This window comes from Carcharhinus amblyrhynchos, chromosome 8 (genome assembly GCF_965287045.1).
Source record: "Carcharhinus amblyrhynchos chromosome 8, sCarAmb.v2.hapA, whole genome shotgun sequence".
Classification (NCBI taxonomy): Eukaryota; Metazoa; Chordata; class Chondrichthyes; order Carcharhiniformes; family Carcharhinidae; genus Carcharhinus; species Carcharhinus amblyrhynchos.
Genome location: NC_137331.1, coordinates 8,184,685 through 8,207,162, shown reverse-complemented (window position 1 = coordinate 8,207,162; position 22,478 = coordinate 8,184,685). Strand labels below are relative to the sequence as shown.

Below are 22,478 nucleotides of genomic sequence, written 5' to 3'. Positions count from 1 at the left end.
TGAGGCACACCACTAATCACTGATTGCCAACCAAAAAAACACCCATTTATCCCCACTGTTAGTTAACCAATCCTCTATTCATGCTAGCACATTACCCATAATGCTGTGCATATTCATCCTATGCAGCAACCTTTAAGCAGTACCTTGTCAAATGTCTTTTGGAAATCCAGATACACCACATCCACTGGTTCCTTTTGTCCACCGCTCTTGTAATGTCCAGAGAGCCATAGAACCCTACAGTGTAGAAAGAGGCCCTTCGGCCCATCGAGTCTGCACCGAACACAATCCCATCCAGGCCTAATCCCATATCTCTACATGTTATACCCACTAATCCCTCTAACGTACATATCCCTGGACACAATTGGGCAATTTCTTAGCATGGCCAATCAACCTAGCCCGCACGTCTTTGGACTGTGGGAGGAAACTGGAGTACCCGGAGGAAACCCACACAGACACAAGGAGAATGTGCAAACTCCACACAGACAGTGACCCGAGCCAGGAATCGAACCCAGGACCCTGGAGCTGTGAAGCAGCAGTGCTAACCACTGTGCTACCTTGCCGCCCACGTCCTCGAAGAATTCCACAAAAAGATTTAAATATGACCTGCCTTTCATGAATCCATGCTGCATCTGCCTAATGGAACAATTTCTATCCAGATGTCTTGCTATTTCTTCTTTGATGATGGATTCAAGAGACTGGACATACTCCAGAAGATATGCTTCAGGAACCTTCAATTGTTCCAGTGCAAGTCTTCAGGAATTGTCCAGTAAGTTTACACCGCCAAATGACAATCCCCTGCATCCAAAATCTTGCAAATTTTTTCCAACTCTTGAGTTAGAAGTGGACACTTCAGAGGGCTCGGACTTAGTTACCTGGCTGATAACCCAGGGAATTTTAAGCTGGAAGAAAATCATGGTTAAACTCCTGGATAACATATAACTGATCCCTCCACTGACTCCCCCTTGCCTCTCTGACCTCAAATCCATTCGAGGAAGTGGTCCTTGGCAAATTGTTGAAACTGCGGGCGGGTAAGTCCATGGGTCCTGATGGATTTCATCTTAGGGACAGAAGGGATTTATGAAGGACTATTGAGATAGCTGATGTGGTGATATTACTCTTCCAAAATTCCTTAGGTTTGGGGAAGGTTCTGTGAGATTGGAAAATAGCATGCATAATTATTTAAAAAAAGGAGACAGAAAGCAGGAAACTATAGACCAGTTAGCTTAACATCTACCATAAGAAAAATGCTGTAAGCTATTATTAAACATATTATAACAGGCACCTTGATTAAATTCAAGGTAATCAGACATAGTCATCATGGCTTTGTGAAAGGGAAATCGTGTTTAACCAATTTATTGGAGTACTGTGAAGAAGTAACAAGTGCTGTATTAATGAAGGGACGCTGGTAGATGTGATGTACTTAGATTTTCAGAAAACATTGGACATCATAATGGACATTAGTTAGCATCGTTGTCTCTCAGTGCCAGGGACTTGGGTTAGATCAGTGCCTTGGTGAGTGTCTGTGTGGAGTTTGCACGTCTGTGCAAACTCCTCCAGGTGTTTTGGTTTCCTCCCACAGTCCAAAGATGTGCAGGTTAGGTGGATTAGCCATTGTAAATTGTCCAAAGGTGTGCTGGTTAATGGAATTAGTGGGGTAAGTGTGTGGGGTTACAAAAGATGGGACCTGGGTAAGATACTCTTTTGGAGAGTTGGTGTAGAGTTGATGGACTAAATGGCCTCCTTCTGCACTGAGGGGATTCTATGATTTTACAAGGTGCCTCATAAATATCATTGTGGAAAATAAAACCTCATGGTGTAGGGGATAACACATTGGCATGGATAGAAGATTAGCTAACAGGAAACAGTAGGCGTAAATGGGTAATTTTCTGGTTGGCAGAATGTGATGATGCTGTGACACAAATCAGTACTGAGGCCTCAATTCTTCACAATTTATGTCGGTAATTTGGATGAAGGGATAGATGGTATGGTTGCTAAATTTGCTGATGGCACAAAGGTGGGTGGGAAAGTAAGTTGTGAAGAGGACATGAGGCTATAAATGGAGTGTAATGTGGGAAAACATGAGGTTGTCCATTTTGGATGAGTAAAAAAAAAATATTATACACATGTCGAGAGATTGCAGAGCCATGAGCCACGGAAGGACCTGGGTATCTGTATGCAGGTACAACAAGTAATTAGTAAAGCTAATGGAATATTATTGTTCATTGCAAGGGGAATTGAATGCATGAATAAGGATGTTTATGTTTCAGTTATACAGGGTACTGAGAGACCAATCTTGAGAACTGTGTACAGTACTGGTCTCCTTCAGACACGATGTTAACACATTACACACAGTTCAGAGAAGGTTTTCTGGAATGATACCTGAAATGGTGGGTTGTCTTTTGAGGGAAGACTGAACAGATTAGGTTTGTATCTGCTGGACTTAGAAGAATAAGAGGCAATTTGGTTGGAACATGTAAGATCCTGGTGGGTCTTGGCAGGGTGGATGTGGAAAGGATGTTTGCTGTTTTGGGACAATCTAGAACTGGGGGCCACTGTTTAAAAATAAGAAGTCATCCAATTAAGGCAGAGATGAGGTTTTTTTTTCACAGGGTGTTGTGAGACTATGGAACTCTCTTCCTGAAAAGATGGTTGAGGCTTAATCTTTGAATATCGTTAAGGCAGAAGCAGATTCTTGAGGTGAAAAGTTATTGCAGTAGGTAGGAATGTGAAGTTGAGGTTACAATTAGATCGGCCATCTTCTTAAAAGGTGAATCAAGCTTGAGGAGCTAAGTGGCTTACTCCTGCACCTAATTTGTAGGTTCATATGATTCCTTGAGAACTAATTCCTAAGTGCACTTTGATTTGAATTAAGAACGGAGAATGCTAGAAATACACAGCAAGTCCATTAGTAGATGTAAAATGAAAATTCTGGTAACTTCTTGTATAGATCAAACAGTCCTGTCAAAAAGTAGTACCCCACAGTATTTACTCATCTTCTGTCTGTAAAGAAGGTTCACCAGTTATGCGTTTTGGTGTTTGTAGCTTCCATTGGTTTCTTACATGATCCTTTTTGTGACTCTGCTGCTTTTCTTGCCCAACAGGTCCAGGTGGTTGGACTGTACACCAGAGAAGGATTTCATGAAAACTTTGACTGTCCTATCAAAGTAAGATTTTTTTTAAAATTTCACTTCATTGGTAACAATTACGTTGAAGCAGCATGAAAGACATCGTGCCTTCAGAGAAGTTAGGAAAAAGCTACAAGAATGAACACTGACGTAGATACATTGAACAATGAAAATTGTTAAGAACCTCGCCAAGGTTAAATGCGAGGGTATCCCAAAACCCAGAAAGGGAACTTGGAACATCAGTTCTTTGTACCAAACTGAAAATATATACCACAATGTGCAGCAAGATTCAGTCTTGTTGGTGTAAATCATAAGAGTATCTATTAACTTAAAATAAATCCATAAGGCTGAAAGAATGTCACTGACTGTGAATGTCAGGGTGTGATGAACTGATGATAGGTGTGATCCTTACTAGGTTGCTGAGACAATCCGATTCCACCTGCCCCCCCATCAATGATCACTGTCTTCCCCAGTGATCTGAGTGACATTGTCCTTGGAGTTTAGAAGAGTGAGAGGGGATCTCGTAGAAACTTATAAAATTCTAACAGGGTTCAGAAAAAATGTTCCTGATGGTGGGGTAGTCCAGAATTAGGACTCATTGTTTGAGGGTAAGGGGTAAACCTTTTAGAACTGAGGTGAGGAGAGATTTCTTCACCCAGAGAGTGGTGAACGTGTGAAATTCACAATGACCGAAAGTAGTTGAGGCCAAAACCATGTCTGATTTCAAGAAAAATTAGATATAGCTCTTAGGGCTAAAGGGATCAAGGAGATCAGAGAAGGGGAGGTCAGGATATTGAATTTGATGACCAGCCATGATCATAATGAATGAGTGCAGGATAGAAGGGCCGAATGCCTGCTCCTGCTTCTTGTTTCTATGATCCAATATAGGCCATCCCTCTACTGGTCTGGGTTTATCCTGCCTGTTGTGGACAAGCTTGTCGTGGATGAAGACAATAGGAAGGCATGTAATGAGAAAGAATGGAGCAAAACTACACTAACAGAAATCAGTAGAACGTGGCAACCCTGCGCATGGGCAACAGTCAATAAAATGTCTTGTGGGCACTCAGAACCCAGGTGGGCTGCTTATGGCCCCTGGGCTGCAGGTTACCCACCACTGATCCACTGTCTCAAGCCCCCTGAGAATTCTGTATATTTCAGTAAGGTCAGCTCTCATAAACTCTAGTGAATGCAGGTCCAACCTACCCAACCTCTCCTCATACGAAAATCCCTCCATCTCAGGATCAGTCTAGAGAACCTTCTCTAGACTGCCTCCAATGCCAGTCTATCTTTCCTTAGTTAAGGGGACTAAAACTATTCACAGTATTCCAGGTGTGGTCTAATTAATGCCTTGTATAGTTTTAGCAAGACTCTCCTATCTTTTTACTCCATTCTCTTTGAAATAAAGGCCAACATTCCATTTGCCTGCCCTATTAACTGATGAACTTGTATCTAGCTTTTTTGTGAATTATACTCGAGTGCCCCTAAATCCCTCTATGCTGCAGCTTTCTGCAGTCTTTCTCCATTTAAATAATAGTCAGCTCCTTTATTCTTCCTACCAAAGTGCATAACTTCACATTTTCCTACTGTATATTCTATCTGCCAAATTTTTGCCTACTCACTTGTCAAGATCCCTTTGTAGACTCTTTATATCATCTTTAACACTTGTCTTTCCACCTATTTTAGTGTCGCCTGCAGACATGTTCTGTATTGAAAAAGAAGACACACCTACATTTCAAAGAATTGAAGTTAGAATCTGCTGTAATTTTGTAAAAATGTTGGGATATGAAGTGGATCCAATTTAACATATTTATGCTGCACGTGATGCCAAATCTAAGCAGAAAGTGATGTCCTAGTGGATCCTCTCACCATTTGAAGTGCACTGCAAAATTAGACCAGAACCTGTTTCAAGAGTTGCATTGCCTCTTGTATATTAATACACAGCTGAACCCCAGCACATTGCAGAAGTACCAGTACCTGAAAGTTTCTGCAAGTCTGATTCAAAAATGTACTCTTGTGCCAACTTCTGAAAAGTACTTCTTGCATTAATGTAGCATTTTCCCCTCGTACATTTTGCATTTGAATTTGATTGCGAATTAGAAAAGCAAAAGACTTACATTTATATAGTGTCTTATTCTATCTCCTGATAGTGGCTGAGTGAATTATGTTTGAAATATAGTCACAGTTATTTTATGAACAAAGTCAGCAGTTAACATTCAATGGCATTACCATTGCTGAATCCTCCACTATCAACATCCTGGAGGTTACCATTGTCCAAAAACTGAACCGGATGAGCCATATATATGTAGTGGTTATCAGAGAAGGTCAAAGGCTAGGAATCCTGCAGTGAGTAATTCACCTCCTCTTCCCCAAAGTCTATGAAGCACAAATCAGGAGCATGGTGGAATATACTCCACTTCCCTCCCTGAGTGCAGCTCCAACAATACTCACGAAGCTTGATGCCATCCAGGACAAAACAGCCCACTTGAGTGCTACGCCTTCCGTTCAATCCCTCCACCACCAACAAACAGTAGCAGCATGTGTACCATCTACAGGATGCATCACAGGAACTCACTCAGGCAGTATTTTGAGAACCCATGACCATTATCATCTAGGAGGACAAGAGCAGCAGATACCTCAGAATAGTTACCTGTAACTACTCCGCCAAGTCACTCACCATCCTGACTTGGAAATATTTCACCATTCCTTCACTGTTGCGAGGTCAAAATCGTGAAACTCCCTCCGTAACGACAGTGAGTGTATCTATATCTCAGGGACTGCAATGGTTTAAGAAGGTGGCTTATCACTACCTTCTGAAGGTCAATTAGGGATGGGCAATAAATGTGTGTCTGGCCAGCAACGCCTACATCTTGTAAATGAATTAAAAATATATACAGAGCAAGAATTCACAAACTGAAATGCAGTTAATGACTGGATAATCTGCTTGTTGATTGAGTAATAAATGTTGTCAAGATCCTGGAGAAGTCCCTACTTTCTTTTCAATTAATGTCTTGAGATTTTTAAAAATGCCCGCTGGGCAGGTGTATATGGTCCAGGTTAATTTATCCATGAGATGCCACCCCTGACAATATGGCACTGTCTCCACTAATACACTTGTGTGTCTCCAAATTATCACCAGTTCCACACTATGTTCTTATCTCTGCACTGAGACTGATGAAATACAAGACTCTTAGGTTGGAACATGAACATGCTGTGCCACAAGTTCAACTGAATTCCATCCCAGATTTCTGCTGCAAAGGCATTGTAAAAATATTCTGTGCCATTCAGCCCTTCTAAATATAAATTGATTGACAATCAATACTTGTAACAGCTTGGCTTTTAAAAAGAACATAGGTAGTGTGTGATTTGGATGAATAAATACTGTTACTAATTTTTAATTCATCCACAATTCTTGCTTCCTCATACATTAAGTAACATGTGTTAACCAGCTAAACTGAACTGCCACAAATTGCTTAAATTTTCCCACTTTTTCTGCCTTTGCTGGTGATATACAAGCAGATCAATGGTGTTGAAGTTGGGAACTCCCTGTGTTGGGAATTTCTTAAAAGGAACCCACATTCTGCCATTCATTGCTTACCCCTGAGGCTAGTAAGAGTTTTATCGATTTTCAATCTTGTAAAAAGCTGAAAATCTATTGAAACAGAACTAATTTGTAACCACTGTGTGGGAACAGAAAAAGGTTGTACAAAAGTGATTAATTCCAGAAAATTCTGTAAACACCAATTCTTATGCTCATATACATATCTCATGCAGCAGTAATTGGTCACATAAGTAAGTTAAAATTGTGTTGTTACCTGCCAGCTTGATGCATGGATTTGGGAGCAATTCCTGTCCATCATGGCAGCATATGCATTGCCAGAAAATATGAAAGTTAAGGGAAATATGTAATGCTTCTTATTACTTATGAATATTGCCATTCTGTATTGGGCTTCATAAATAAGCCATCAATTGATATTTGCTTGTTTACTGTTTTTCTTAACCAGCTCCCGTAGAAAATTTGTTGCAGGAAACAAATGTATGTTCATTTTCGGAAAAGCAAACATCCCTCTGCTCAAATCTAGTTAAAACCATGAACATTCTGTACACTTGGAATATCTAGGATATATTGATGTGATGTTCCCAATTGGATGCAGTGAAGCCAAGTAATATTTACTGATATTATTGCAGTAAGTTCTCTCCAGTGCAGGGGGTTATAGAGGCTGCTACAAAAGGGATATTGGAATTACAAGACTGAGGAAATATTGAAGGAGGTAGTCAAACAATTGCATTTGGGCTAAGTTGATCCATTCCTTGTACATCTCTACCTAACAGCATTATGGGCTCAACTTCATCAAATGGACTCCAGCAGCCCAAAAAGGTGGCCTGTCAACAATTTCTCCAGGTAGCTAGGAATGGGAAATCAATCCTGGTCTTGCCAGTGCACCCAGATCCCAAGAAAGAACTAAAGGGTGTGCAGTTAAAAATGCAATTAGCCATTCTTATTCTGATTTTTGTTTTTTTTTAATTTTAGATAGTGGCTCTTCATCCACAGTTTGGCAGATCCAGCAGTAAGCAGTTCATCACCGGGGGGAACAAGGTAAATGTGCTGATCTATCACTCGGAATATTACAGACTGTGCCAGAATAGCTGAACATCAGAACTGTAATCTCTCTGTCCAGTTAATTTAACAGACATTTTTTAAAGTGTCTTCATTACTTACTGCGCAGTAGCATCAAATAGTGTTTATGCAGTGCGCATTATCTAAAAGCAGTTTTGCATGAATCAGCAGATAAAATATCAAAGTATGTACTGTGCAGGTCATTCAGAGCAATGTTCTGCTTAGTTAGATGTTTCTCAAGGGAAGCTAGTTCACACAATTACAAATTCTTCCTTTAGTATGCCAGAAGTGAACTAACAGTAATGCTATTTTATTGTGCATTTAATAGAAACAATACCTAAGATGTTCAGGATGCAAAGAAAAACAGACACTGTCAAAGAAGAAAAGATTAGGAATATTGATCAAAATCCTGGTCAAAGAGTGCCTTTTATAGAGTGTATTTACGGAAAAGAAGGAAGTGGAGAGACTTTGGGAGGAAATAAGGGAGTGGAACCACCTTTGGCAGTTGAATGCATGGTTATTCCATTGAACATGGTTGAACAAACGTCTGGGGGGGGTGTGCACTGAAAAGAGTCACAAGAAAGGAGAGTTAAGGGGCAATGGAGTTGGTTATAAAGAGATTTCAGAGATTAGAAGAGGTAAGAACGTAATTGGATTTTAAGCACGGGATCAGGATTTTAAATTTGAGGCATTAGAGCAACCAGAATCAATGCAGGTCATGGAGAATGGTGATATGGAAGGGGAGATTTGACATGACGAGCAGCAGGATTTTATATGCACTGGGACTTGCAATAATTAGAGAGCCCACACAAGGGGTCTGGGGCACATCTGATCTGGAAAAGCAGTTGAGTAATATGTGGTGCGGGACAGGGGATCATTGAACCTGGGCATGTAGATGTAATTTTATCCGTATCTTAAGATCATATATATTGTCCACTTATTGACATATTTCCATTATAGATTCTGATCTCCCAATTTCTAATAGACAGTTAATAACTGGTCATGCTGTCCTTCCTGCTAGTGGGGACCTGAAGCGTCTTTATTGACAGGACGGTGTAAATACAACATGGCAGATTTACATTATCAGTATGGACATGGTCAGTTTCCAATATAAGTGTGCTAAACTATAAGTGTGTTAAACTATAAAGCAGTATATCAAAGAAAATTTTGCTACATCATAGGTTTTATAAACCTCCAACTGATCCAGATGGGAATCTGTTAATGATGGAGAGGAGATTTGTAGAAGTAAATACATTTGATTTGTTCTACAAGTTAAAAGATTGAGGTTGTCTTAGTTGTCATATACATGCAAATTTTCTTTCTGTTTAACATTAACTTGCTCCAAACGTACCTCACACGTTCTCTATGTTTCACCATGCGTGAACCATGGAAGCTCACGCTCAGATCGAAAATTCATGAGTTAAAATGAGGCTGGAAGTTTCTCCAACTTGCAGTAGAGGGCAGATCACCATTAAGGATAGTTCTGGAATTCGCAGTTATCAGGCAGAGAAAGGAAAAGAGCAGAAGTAACCATTCAGGGGCTAAGAATTTTTGGACTGATTCTGGAAGAGTTGAATGTTTATTTAAATGACAGTGTAATGTATACAAGGCTGTTTATTTTGCAGTAGTTTCAAAAGTTTTGTGCTTTAGTTTTAAGTACAAGTTGCTACAGAAGTGGTGCTTAGTCAATAGTACTTCTACTGTAACAGACTAAATGTGAAATCTTGTGTCATCCATTCAGCCGTTAACTGGAAGTGATCTTAATCAGAAGGTAATAAATGCATTGAAGCTGAGGTGTCTCATATGTATGATGAACAAAGCATTTTTACAGGGGCAGCATCCAAAGTATGGGTAGAATGGGTTTTAATTTTATCCAATAACCCTTGGCAAGTGATTTTTTTTTAAAAAAGGTTATTGATCTTGATGTGAATTGTAACATGTGATATGTTAAACACAGGCCCCATCTGTCTGCTGGGTTGGATATAAAAGATCCCATAGCATGACTTTGAAGAAGACCAGGAAACTCATCCCCAATTTCCTGGTAGTAATTACTCCTCAATCAACATCACAAGGAAAACACTTAACACACTTACTATATTTCTGCTTGTGGGAACTTGATGTGTGCAATTTGTTCCCTACGTTACATAACTGAACGTCAAAATGCACTTCATTGGCTGTAAAGCACTTTGGGATATGTGGCGTTTGTGAAAGATTTTACATGAATGCAAGACTTTTGTTTCTTTTTCATATGGTTACTATCCTGCCTCCACAGAATTCAAAATTATGTTGCTTTTTGCAAATGTTCCTTACGTCAGGGACCCACTTCAGAATAAGTACATGCTTTGTCTACAATACCAACCCTGGCTTCCTTTGGACATTCACTCCATACTTAAGTGACAGGTCTTTCATCTGTCTTGGCTCAGTAACCTGCAGCACACAGCTTTTAAAAGTCTCTGCTCTCCAGTCATGCATTCCTTCCATCTCTCCAAAATGCCTTGGCACATTCACTATGTTAATAGTGCACTAAAATGCAAGTGCTGAATTGGAAAAACTGATAGAATTAACTGGATGTTCAGGAAGCCTCCACATCATCTTTGTTTATGCAGGATCAATTGGTGAAAGACTTTTCTCACAACCTAAAATACTGGAAATCAAGATATTTCTGCTGTTTTTCTGAATTGCAGGGGGGTATTTACTGTAGTGGTTTAATAAAACCATACTTTATGTGAAGGCTGCAGGAATTGACAACGTTACTTAATCTAATCTTGACATTTAGTTGACAACTACACCTTGCTTATTATTGATTGGTTCTGACCCGTTGTTCCTGCCAGCTTGCAAAACCGACCTGTATATGCCATATATGGTGTAACATTGTTTTGCTGTGGTTTCTCTTATTTTTAATCATTTTTGTGGTTGCCCCCGTACAACAGATAAGGTAGGTGGAAGCGAAGCAACTGTGCAGGAATATTAATGCAGAAGAGGATATAGACTCCGTGTGTTTTCCTTCTGGTAGGAGGTGTTGAATCCTTTTAATACCTGAGATTCTGTTGTATTTTGACAACAGTTCAATTAATGAATTTGGAGTTCAGGACTTTTGCTTTGAGTTGATACATTCAGCTGATGAGCTTTAATGATCCAAAAAAGATGTAATTCATGTAATTGTAATATGGACAAAATTACAGGGTTTTGACATGCATTTCATGTTTCAACAAACTTGGTCCCTGGTTCTTTTAATGACGGACATATGTTTGTCTGCTAAAGCTAATGTGATTGACTGGAGAAGCTGCAACGGTTCAGAGAAGGTTAAGGGAAAATTTAATAGAGGTGTTCAAAATTATGACAGATTTTGATAGAATAGATCGAAGCTGTTTCCACTGGCAGGTGGGTCAGTAGCCAGAGGGCACAGCTTTAAGATAATTCACACTCGGAACAGAGAGGAGATGGAGACAAGTTTTTTTACACAGTGAGTTATGATGACCTGGAATGCACTGGTTGAAAAAAAACAGTGAAATCAGATTAAATAATAACTTTCAAAAGGGAATTGGATCTATACTATAAAGGAAAAAAAATGTAGGCTCTTGGCAAAGGACAGGTAATTGGATAGCTCTTTGAAGAGTCAGCACATGTACCAAAGCTGAAGAACGCCCAATTGTGCTTTATGATTCTACAACTTGTACAGTTTTAAATTGTATGCAGTCTGGTTTTATTTATTTCCTAAAGAAGCAAATTGTTCTCATTTAATTGTGATTGACTGTTTAATCAGTCAGATGGGTATCCTGTCATAAATCTCAGCAGTACAACAATTGACAGTAAAGCTCAGCTTCCACTGGCAGCAATACTGTGGGCGGCACGGTAGCATAGTGGTTAGCACTGCTGCTTCACAGTTCCAGGGTCCTGAGTTCGATTCCGGGCTCGAGTCACTGTCTGTGCGGAGTTTGCACATTCTCCTCGTGTCTGCATGGGTTTCCTCCAGGTACTCCGGTTTCCTCCCACAATCCAAAGATGTGCGGGTTAGGTTGATTGGCCATGCTAAGAAATTGCTCCTTAGTGTCTAGGGATGTGTAGGTTAGAGGGATTAGTGGGTATAATATCTAAGGATATGGGGAAAGGACCTGGGTGGGATTGTGTTCAGTGCAGATTCGATGGACCAAAGGGCCTCTTTCTGCACTGTAGGATTCTATGATTCTGTGATTTCAGGGCTTATCTGGAAAGGAAACATTAATTTTTAAATTTTATTTTCCCTTCTCTTTGTTCCTTTTATATCACTTGGTAATTGATTTATTGGTAATAACTTCCAGTTTTGAGAGCGTTCATAGCCAAATCATCACTTTGCCTATCCTCTGTCCAGTTACTGCCTGAAGTTTTTTTTTGTTTCTTCTGGTCTTATTTAACATTTTGAGGGGTTTTAGGCAGAACTGATAGTTTGATATTTAATAGAGGATAAGAAGTTGGTTCCTGTGCAGCTACAGGAGCTTAGACCCTTCAAGGGAATGATAAATTCCATGATAATCCTGATCAGTATATAATTGTAAAGCTGCTTTTTCTGAGCTTAAATTATGATTCTGAGTGCTAGTTATATAGCACTGTCAATGAAGACATTTACATCAAGTTTACATTTTAAAATTGCTCTCATTGCATTCAGCAAAGCCTTCTATTTATTTATTTAGTCTAAAAATGAAAAGAAAGAACTTGTATTTATATGCCTCAATTTATATTTCTCAATCTCAAGTAATGGATGCAATCTTTGCATCCACCTGAGCGGATAAATGGGACCTCGGTTGAATATCTCACCTGGGAAACAGTTCTTCTAACGGCAGCATTTTCCCAGTTCTGAATTGGAATTTTGGTTGTTCTCAAATCATTGGAGTTGTGCTTGAACCTGCAATCTTCTAACTAAAGAGGCATGAGTACTGTTATTCAGCCAAGGCTGAAATCAGAAGGGCTGATTCTGGTTTGATGTGCAGCATAGAAACTGTGTAAGGCTGCACTGAGTGTGGGAAATTACCGCAACAGTAATCTGCGCAAGTTTTCGTTGGCAGTATAAGTGAGCACTTGGGTTTACTCAACTTTAAATATATCAGTTCCTTGACCACGCAAGAAACAAAATAAAAACGTTTTTAAATGTTCCAGATGGCAACAGGCAATAAAAGAAATGGAGAAAAATGAAACTGTTGATTGACATGCTGGTTATTGAAAACCAGACGAGCAGAAACTGAAAGTGAGAAAGGGAAGAAGACAAATGGGGAAGGATAGGAATGAAACAAAGGTCGTGTCAAAAGAAAGAGACTTCACCTATTATCTTGGCTCCATCTATTTAATGCAGAGAAACTAATCAGACTGCACTATCCAGGCTCCTTTACCTTTACACAGTCATATTTTCCAGGGTATATAATACATTCCTTATGTGCTGGTTGAAAGATGCCACTGTGTTAAACAATACAGAACGAAAACCCTCAGCTTACGGAAAGTTTGTTCAAGTTTATGACGAGGTGACATGGCAAAGCTTTTGTCTTGCGCTCATCAGGACACATCAAGAGTACCAGTGAGGGGAAAACATCAATTTATATTGTATGAGAAGAGGGAGCTGATTGATTGGTAGAGGCAGAGTCCACTTGACAACCAATGAGCTAACTTAAGTAAAAAGAGAAGAGTTAGTCTGACTGGGCCAAAGGGAATGATAATGCGGCAAGAAAAGAAACCAGAGATGTGCCTAGAGTAGGTATGCTACTTTCTAAAAACAAAAACAAGAGAAAAACTGCAACATGCAAAGAAAATAAAACAAAATGAGGGGAAACAGAGCTTCTGATCTGAAATTAAATGCTGAGTCTGGAAGTGCCTAATTGAAAGATGAGTGCTGTTCCTCAAGTTGAGTTTCGCTGGAACAATAAGTACACAATAAGTAAGACCAACCCTGTCATTCAACCTCTCCTATTTTCCATGCTGTCACAGACTTTCCTTTTGTCCTTGCCTCACCCACCACTTGCTTATAACCTATTACATCTCTAAGTTTTCCCAGGTCTGATGAAAAATCATCAACCTGCACCTTTTGTTTCCTCTTCAGAGGCTGCCTAATCTGCTGTGTGTTTTCAGCATTTTCTGTTTTTATTTCAGATTTCTAACATCTGCAGCATTCTGTTTTTCAGTTGCCAATAACTGCTTGCTTAGACACCATTTAGCCCAAAGCAGCCCACTTGATTGGTACCTGCCACAAACTTTCAATCACTCTGCCAACGAACAGTGTGTACCATCTACAAGATACGCTGCAGAACTCACCAAGGTTCCTCAAGCAGCATCTTCCCAATGCATGGTCACTATCATCTAGAAGGACAAGAGCAGCAGATACCTGGGAACACCATCACCAGGGAGTTACCCTCCAAGTCACTCATCATCTTAACTTGGAAATACATCACTACTCCTTCATTATCACTTGATCAAAATCCTGAATTTCTCTCCCTCTCAACACCATGCATGTACCTCTGAGACTGCAGTAGTTAAAGAAGGCAGTTCACCACCGCCACCTGACGGCAACTAGGGGTGAACAATAAATGCTGGTCTAGCCATTGCCCCCATTCCATAAAAGATCAGAAGAACAAGGGCAGCAGACACATAGGAAAATCTCAACCTACAAGTTCCCCTCCAAGCCACGCACCATCTTGACATGGAAGTACATTACCATTCTTTCACTTCGGTTGGGTTAAAATCCTGAAACTTTCTCACTAACGCTACAGTGGGTGTACCTACTCCAGATGTACAGCAACGGCATCCACATCCTGAGATGAAAAGAAAATTTCCTTAAATAAAGAAAATATCATTATGAACTCAGGGAAAATCACTGTTTAAAGTTAGGAGAGGAGTCCGGATAATAGACATTGGTTTATATATTGTTGCAATCCCTACTTAAAAAGTAATTCAAACTTCCAGTTAATAAAATGATGACAAGATTTCAATTTTTAAAATTTTTATTGTAACAAATGTCTAAGAACATTATTCACTTTTTCGGACAGCTTGTACTTTAAACTATACAATGAAACATTGTTCTTTTACCAGACATTGCATTCTTTACAGAATTGCAATCCTTATAGAAAACAGTCCACAGTTGATTCCAGCTTCCAGTTAGTTCACTGTTTCCCATTTCTCCAAGTAGCAACTTTGAATGATGACCTCCAGGCTTTTCCTGCAGTTTTCAGAGTGTTTTCCAAATACAGTTCCAGCAGTAAGCCCACATCAATGATTCTCCTTCCCCTTTGGCAATTGCCAAGATGAATCTCCCAGATGGCTGCAGAATGTGTTTCTTTAACTAGAGACCATTTCTCTCCCATATCTGGCTTTAGTCATTCACAGTGAACCCACAGCTCCTTCTCTCTGCTGACCACACTCACTGCTGTTCTTTTCCTCCCTCACTTCCTTCTGCTCCAAAAACTTGAAGCTAACAAGTCTATTTCCTGTTGGCACAGCTGTCTTTGCCCTTTGTTATGATATGGAGATGCCCCTTCGTTCCCAGGTGTGAGAGTTTTGCACCTTGTTCACCAGTCCCTTGTCCAAATCAAGCTTGTTGTCAGGCAGATCTGGAATAGTCACATCAGTCCCTTCATTTTAACCTAGGTTTAAAGAGACAGTCCAAAACACAATGATTTTACAGACCTTAATTGTAACAACGTTAAATCGTTGGAACCTTGTCTCCAAATGAGGTTTTCTTTCATTTAACTTGGATTTAGTTTAATTTCTTTCCTTTTGTCTATGCAATTTCCTTCTTTCTGCACTCATTTTTTGCTCGCCAAGGTCTCAATAACTAATAATGTAGTTCTTTGTTTCAATCTTTCTTTCTTTGCATTGTTCTGCCCCCTTGTGGTTGATCACGTGCAACTGCATTTACCTTCTACCAGGGTGATGGCAATAATGAGACTATGTTCAAGGCTACAAGTGTGGAAAATAGACGTTTCCAGAATGCTACAAATCCAGATAAAAAAGCCAATAAAATGGGAAGCATAGTCAGTTTTTTCATATAAATTTTTGATAATATACGTTACTTCTGATCACTGCAATGCCGATAACCATAATTACAAATCCTTTTAATCTCTTTTAGGATGTGTCTCTACATTTGATGCAATTTAGCAAAAGTAACTCCCAGCTGACAGAAATCCATGCAGAAGCTGTAAGAATTACATTTTGACATGGTGCTCTTCTGACAGTAATTTTTCTATTATTTTTCCGACAAGTTGCTCCTGTATGAACGGAATTGGTTGAACCGATGGAAAACAATCATATTACATGAAGGAGAAGGCACCATAACGAATGTCAAATGGAGGGGCAACCTTGTTGCATGGTCAAACCGTGTGGTAATAAAACCTATAACTATATTAATAGTATATAAAACTTGAAAAATTCTCACTGGAATCTCTGGTTACAAGGAAGTATAAATTGGAGCTGTCTGTCCTTTTCCCATCCCTTTGTACTTTTGTTTCATATTCCTTTTCAATTGCTTCTTCTTTTTCAAATGTTGCCTCAGTAACTATGATAAAGCATTCCATGTTGTAATAATCCTCTGTGTATAAATAATTTCACTGTTTTCTGTTTCTAGTTATAATCCTAATGTTTGCCCTCAAGTTACTCATTTGTCAAGCAGTGGCAAAATCATAATCTTTTATAACGTTGAAAACCTCCATTAAATCCAATTTAGCCTTCTCTACACCAGCTGTATGAAGTTTCAATTTTTCAAGTCTTTCTTTGTTCTCAATATTGTATTACGGATTCTTCGCCAGTCAATTCTCATTGTCCCATCAATCAACACGTCAGGTCCTGGGACAGGATCAGGGATTCTCCAACTCAACACTGAAGGACTTTCTGGGCTGAAGTGCAAGTATCTAGCAAACATGTGAAGATGCATAACAGCATCCCCCACTGCAAGAAATTCCCATTGCCAATGACCCACAGGCCAGCTGCTACTGTCTCCATGGATACTGTTGTGGTATTTCTTTAAGAGGCCTATCTAAAACTACTCTGCATCACCAAACAAGATGTAATGTGTATGTGCATGTGATCATTGGGCAGAAGATAGGAGCTGTCCTCAAGATCAGGTGTGTTAAGTAACCTTCCAGATATTGTTTTTATAGTTTAATTGCCTCAAATAAAATCTACCTAATAGAGTTACCAGTCTTCATTGTCTAGTTGCTATGATTGTGTAAGGTAGAAAGCATAACATGGTGGTAGCTGATGGTGTTTGAAGATTTGAATTGAAGATTTTGCAGAGCCTGTGATGCTGAACTCCTCCATATGCAACTTAATTCCAATGTGTGGAATTGAGGACCTAATAAGTACATTGGCAGTTCTTACAGTAGCATGGAAGGCTCAGTGAGTGATTCTGCAACTTGTACGCAGCAGATCTCCATGGTTGGACGTCATACCTTGCTCCAACAGACAGGCATTGGGTTCTGGTAATAAAAAAAAGCTATAAATTGGGGAATGCAAGCGAACTTCTATAACAACTTACATGGGAATAGCTGTCAGAAAACCAACTCCATGAGGTGTAGCACTGGGCAGGACTCCATTAACAGGAACAACCTTTTCTCCTGTGGGCCATCAGATCAGCAATACTCGGAAGGTGAGAGAAAGGTTGGCATCAAAGAGTGTGTTGAGTGGCAGCCTCTAAGAGCATGAGGAATACTGAAAAAGAACTTGATTGCTATTAGATTATATTTTTCGACATTTACACTGAGACACGACTTCATGGGCAGGGTCTAATAAAAGCTTGGGATGACAGAATCAACCTTGTCTAACAACAGTGTGTGACCATCGAAAGAACTGAAACACAGAAATTAAACCCTTATGAACTGTGCAACCCTGAATATTTGTTCCTGCCACAGATATCATTGAAACTCCTACAAATTCTGACGGAATGATTACAAATTTTCCATATCCGAATTGGAAGGTGACAGACTTCCTTTCTGAGTTCGCTTTCCAGCAACAAATGGAACTGTTTTTTGGATCTGGCTGTCTCTGAAACACAAACACCAAAGTCAAAATGGTCATGGAGGATGATGGTCTCCACAGACTGAATACATCGGGACTATTTGAAAAAGAGCTTAAAGATCCAAGAGAAATATTGTCTACTTTGGAAGACTAGTCAAGAGTTAAACTTAAGTTTTACATATTGTCTCGAATCTGTTTTAAGAACTAGGAACTGGAGTAGGCCTTTTAGCCCCTCGAGCCCGTCCATCGTTCAATATGATCATGGCTGATCTTTTTGTGGATTCAGCTCCACCTATCCAGCCGTTTACCATAACCCGTAACTCCTTTCCTGTTCATTTTTCAGACAGCAATCCAAAGAGACCATCCAAACTGCAAATTTGGTTAGTAAGGATGACGACAGAATTAGTGCACAGTGAGCAAGTATTCCATGCAGTCAACATCACAGAGCAGTAGATTACTTGGCAGAGAAACAGGCATGATGTGACTTTTCTGAAGCAGAACTGACTGATAGAATCATTGAGTTCATGAAACCTTATTGCACATCAAGAGAATTTTTCGGACTGACCTGACAATTACAGCTTGGGATCACGACTATAAAGTGGACACAAGTATGAAGCAATCCTTACTGGTAGTCCACATATTATATTCACTACGTAGCCAATTCCAACAAACCTCCTAAGCTGTGCAGGTGGTGCTGTCCCATATATGCATCCAAAAGTTGTCTCAACATTCTGCAATATATGCAAGGCATGTGGCATCAGAGTACGCTGGAATTACCAATGCAGGAAGCTGAAGCTAGAGCAGATGGCTTGATACCATAGACAAGACATAGTCTGATGCAAGACAGGTATAACATTCCATAAAACAAAGGGGATGTGCCAAATATCGCTGACTACACCTAACCATAACACAACTACACAACATGACCAGCCAAAGTTGGATGATGAAGATGACCAGAGCATTAACGGTGAACAACTATTCCATACAGTCAACATTCCTTAATGTAATAAGAATGATAAGCCATCCAAAGTTTTTGCCATTATTCACACTGTATGTCCACAGAAACATGAGAAAAATACACCGCGGACAAAAATTAATAAGGGTGGAAATACCAACATCGTCCCACTTTGGTAAAACATGTTTTTGCAGAAATGGGAAGTGATGGCTCAATCAACCACTGCCAAGCTCGCTGCCTACAATGGCTTGAAGATCCACATTCTTGAATGTTGTTACAATTATTCGCCATGGTCAACCCAGATATTCTGAATTGTGGATACTGCAGATCCAGTGATTTCGGGCTTATCGGCATGCAGAGACCTGACTTTGCTCATAGCATTGACAATGGTGAAGAGAACAGTCTGCAAAGAATCATCATTATCTCGGATAGCACTCGCACATCCATCGACCAGAATTGCAACTGAAAAATGCCAACAAGCTGCGCAAAATTTCTACGTCACAGTGTTATATCTTTGCAACTATTCCTTCACCAGCAGAATTATGTTCAGCAGCAAGTACGAACAACTCATCCTGGTCATCATTTGTTGAAACACCCAGCATTATGAGATATATTCATTGAAAAACAGGGGAAAATGAAGGATGCATATGACAGATATGCAGACAAAAAGATTACCCAGCTTAAACATTGAATAAAAGGTATAAATGTGGATCATGGAATCCAGCAGAAATCATTCGCATTTGTCCAGGACCATGATCACATCAAGTACAAACACCCAATGGATGGCATGACATTGGAAAGAAATTGACGCCTAATTGAAGAAGTACCAGGACAAGAAACACCAAATAACTCAAATGCAAACACGAACAGTCCTGTATGCTGAGAACATCCAGCAATCACAAAATATCACAGTAATCAAGTCTGCATGTATCAACAAACCACCATTATATTTCAGAGATTCATAAGTTCATTATCATAGGATCATAGAAACCTTCAGTGCAGAAAGAGGCCACCTGGCCCGAGTCTGCACCGATCACAATCCCACCCAGGCCCTACCCCCACATCCCTCCACATCTCCCCCACAATTCCTCTAACCTACACATCTCAGGACCCCAAGGGGCAATTTTTTAGCATGGCCAAGCAACCTAACCCGCGCATCTTTGGACTGTGGGAGGAAAGCGGAGCACCCAGAGGAAACCCTCGCAGACACGAGGAGAACGTGCAGACTCCGCACAGAGTGATCCAAGCTGGGAATCAAACCCAGGACCCTGGAGCTGTGAAGCAGCAGTGCTAACCATTGTGCTACCATCCCGCCCTACTTTATATATAATTGAATACTTCATATACAATTACTTTATATATAATTGAATACTTAAAGACATAATGTAAATTGTCCTGATTATTTAAGGGTACAACGTTAAGTTAGAAAAAAGGGGGATGTTGTGATACCTTTAAGGATTGTATCTAAACTGCTGCTGTTCAACAGACAAGATGTGATGTATAAGCTCGTGATCATTGATCAGAAGAGCAGTCCAGAGATCAGATGCGTTAGCAACCTCCCCAATATTGTTGCATATAATTTTATTTCTTCAGATGGAAGAACCCACGTAATTAAGTTCCCAATTGGTGTATGGTTTGTCTGTGTAAGGTAGAAAACTCTGTGTCTCTCTGCATCTGAGTACTTGCATGGGTATGGACTAGTCGTGTTCAACTTCATATCCAACTGAACACTGCAATGAGATGTATCACTGGAACCCTTGAGTCAATTTCCAACTCCCTGGCTGCCTGTGCTGTTGCTCATCCATTCCCTGTGATGCTGTAACTCCCAGGAAGTCTAGCAAATTGAGGAAGAACATCTCCCTGTCGACCAGGACTTCAACACCATCCCTCAACATCTCTTGAAATTTGGACCTATGTACACTTAATCTTCAACAATGCAACGTTAACCCTGATGAAGCTTGGAAAGCTGAGTGCGTTCATAAGAAGTCACAAATACTCTGTGAAAGATCTAACCTGAAAGATTCCTGGTTTTTGATATTTCGCAATGCTGATGGATAACTTTAAACCACATCTGCATCAAGCATGTTAGATGTGGATGCTTGATGTGCGAATGGAAAATTGAAACCTACAGTGTGCAACTATCATCACCCACAACAGACCATGGAATGTATGACAACTCAGTACCTGATTTATAAGTACAAAAGAAATCGCAGTGAAACACTCCATTGTGATGCAGTTATCCAACTTAACCATTAGAATGCAAAAGTATATTTGTTGCTCTACATCTACATCAGCCAGAAAAAAGACCAAGATAACTCGTATTATCTTTGCTATATTACGATAGCCGAAATGAATGCAACTCTCCATATGGTGAAGCCCTCCCCCTTTTCACAAGATCCATCTCTTACAGCGTTACAACTCATTTCAATGGAAAATCTCTTTTTTTTAATTCTCTTCTCTGCTCATGCTCAAGCTACTTTTCTCTCCTCAGGGAGTCAAGATATATGATGCCAGCTCAAAGCAACGAATCACAAACATATCTCGAGACAATATAAATTTTCGTCCTGATATGTACCTTTGCAGCCTCTGCTGGAAAGACAACATAACGCTCATTATTGGCTGGGCAACATCTGTGAAGGTACGTTCCAGTTAAGATCAAAGGCCATTTTGTAAATTATCCCAACATCAGTTAAGGCAAGTAATCCTAATGTCTTAGTCTAAAGACGAGGAATAGCAAGACAAGGGAGTACTCAATGGATGACGGGACACTAGGGAGCTCAGAGGAAACAGTGGGTTTTTGTTCACAATCCCTGAAGGTAGAACAGTTAAGAGGGTAGTTAAGGCATACAGGACACTTGTCTTTATCGGTTACAATATAGATTATAAGAGCAGGAAGGTTCTGTTAAAGGTGTATAAAACTTTGGTTAGGCCACAGCTGGAGTACTATGTACAGTTCTATTCACCTCATTTTTGGTAGGATGTGATTGCACGAGAGAAGGTGCAGAGGACATTCACCAGGATGCCTGGGGTGGAGCATTTGAGCTATGAAGAGAGGCTGGAAAGATTCAGGTTATTTTCTTTAGAGCAGAGGAGGCTGAGGGGGGAGAACTGATTGAGGTGTATAGAATTATGAGTTGTATGGACAGAGAACAACTGTTCCCCTTAGTTGAAGGGTCAATAACGAGAGAGTATAATTTAAAGGTGAAGGGCAGGAGATTTGGAGGTGATTTGAGGAAAACGTTTTTCACCCACATAGTGGGAGTCTGGAATATACTGCCTGAGAGGGTAGTAGAGGCGGGAAACCTCAAAACCCTTAAAAAGTATGTGAATGAGCAATTAGAATGAGCAAGGTTATGGGCCAAGTGCGAGAAAGTGGGATTAGTGTAGTTTTGTTCATGCAGATTCAATGGATTGAAGGGCCTCTGCTAAAGTGTATGCCTTTATGCCTCTTATTTTGAAAGATTTTTAACCTTGAGATTGCGTGAATTATTTTTGAAGGACGTGCCTTTTGCCTTTGCCTTTGCCTTTTGTTGAAAATCTCCTTGGCAGCAGCAGCATTGGTTGAGGCGTGAATGAGGCTTCTCGGCTCTCGGGTGATGAGACTGTGACGTGATCAAATTTCAAAGTAGAAGAGAAGAATAGGTTATATACCTATGCCTCGGAAAGATAGACATTTTTAATGTACGTAATAGATATTGATAGGGTGGCATAGTGGTTAGCACTGCTGCCTCACGGTGCCAGGGACCCGAGTTCAATTCCGGCCTTAGGTCACTGTCTGTGTGGAGTATGCACAATCTCCCCGTGCCTGCGTGGGTTT

At 40.1% G+C, this 22,478-nt stretch overlaps 1 protein-coding gene across 1 annotated transcript in view; it reads left to right on the top strand.

Moving 5' to 3' along the window:
- Positions 1–22,478, top strand: part of vps41 (VPS41 subunit of HOPS complex) — a 162,591-nt gene that overhangs the window by 76,833 nt on the left and 63,280 nt on the right. The window contains exons 6-9 of the mRNA XM_080193618.1: positions 3,102–3,164; positions 7,654–7,719; positions 15,957–16,076; positions 21,153–21,299. Of these exons, the coding sequence (XP_080049744.1) occupies positions 3,102–3,164; positions 7,654–7,719; positions 15,957–16,076; positions 21,153–21,299 (396 nt within the window). The remainder of the gene's footprint in view (positions 1–3,101; positions 3,165–7,653; positions 7,720–15,956; positions 16,077–21,152; positions 21,300–22,478) is intronic.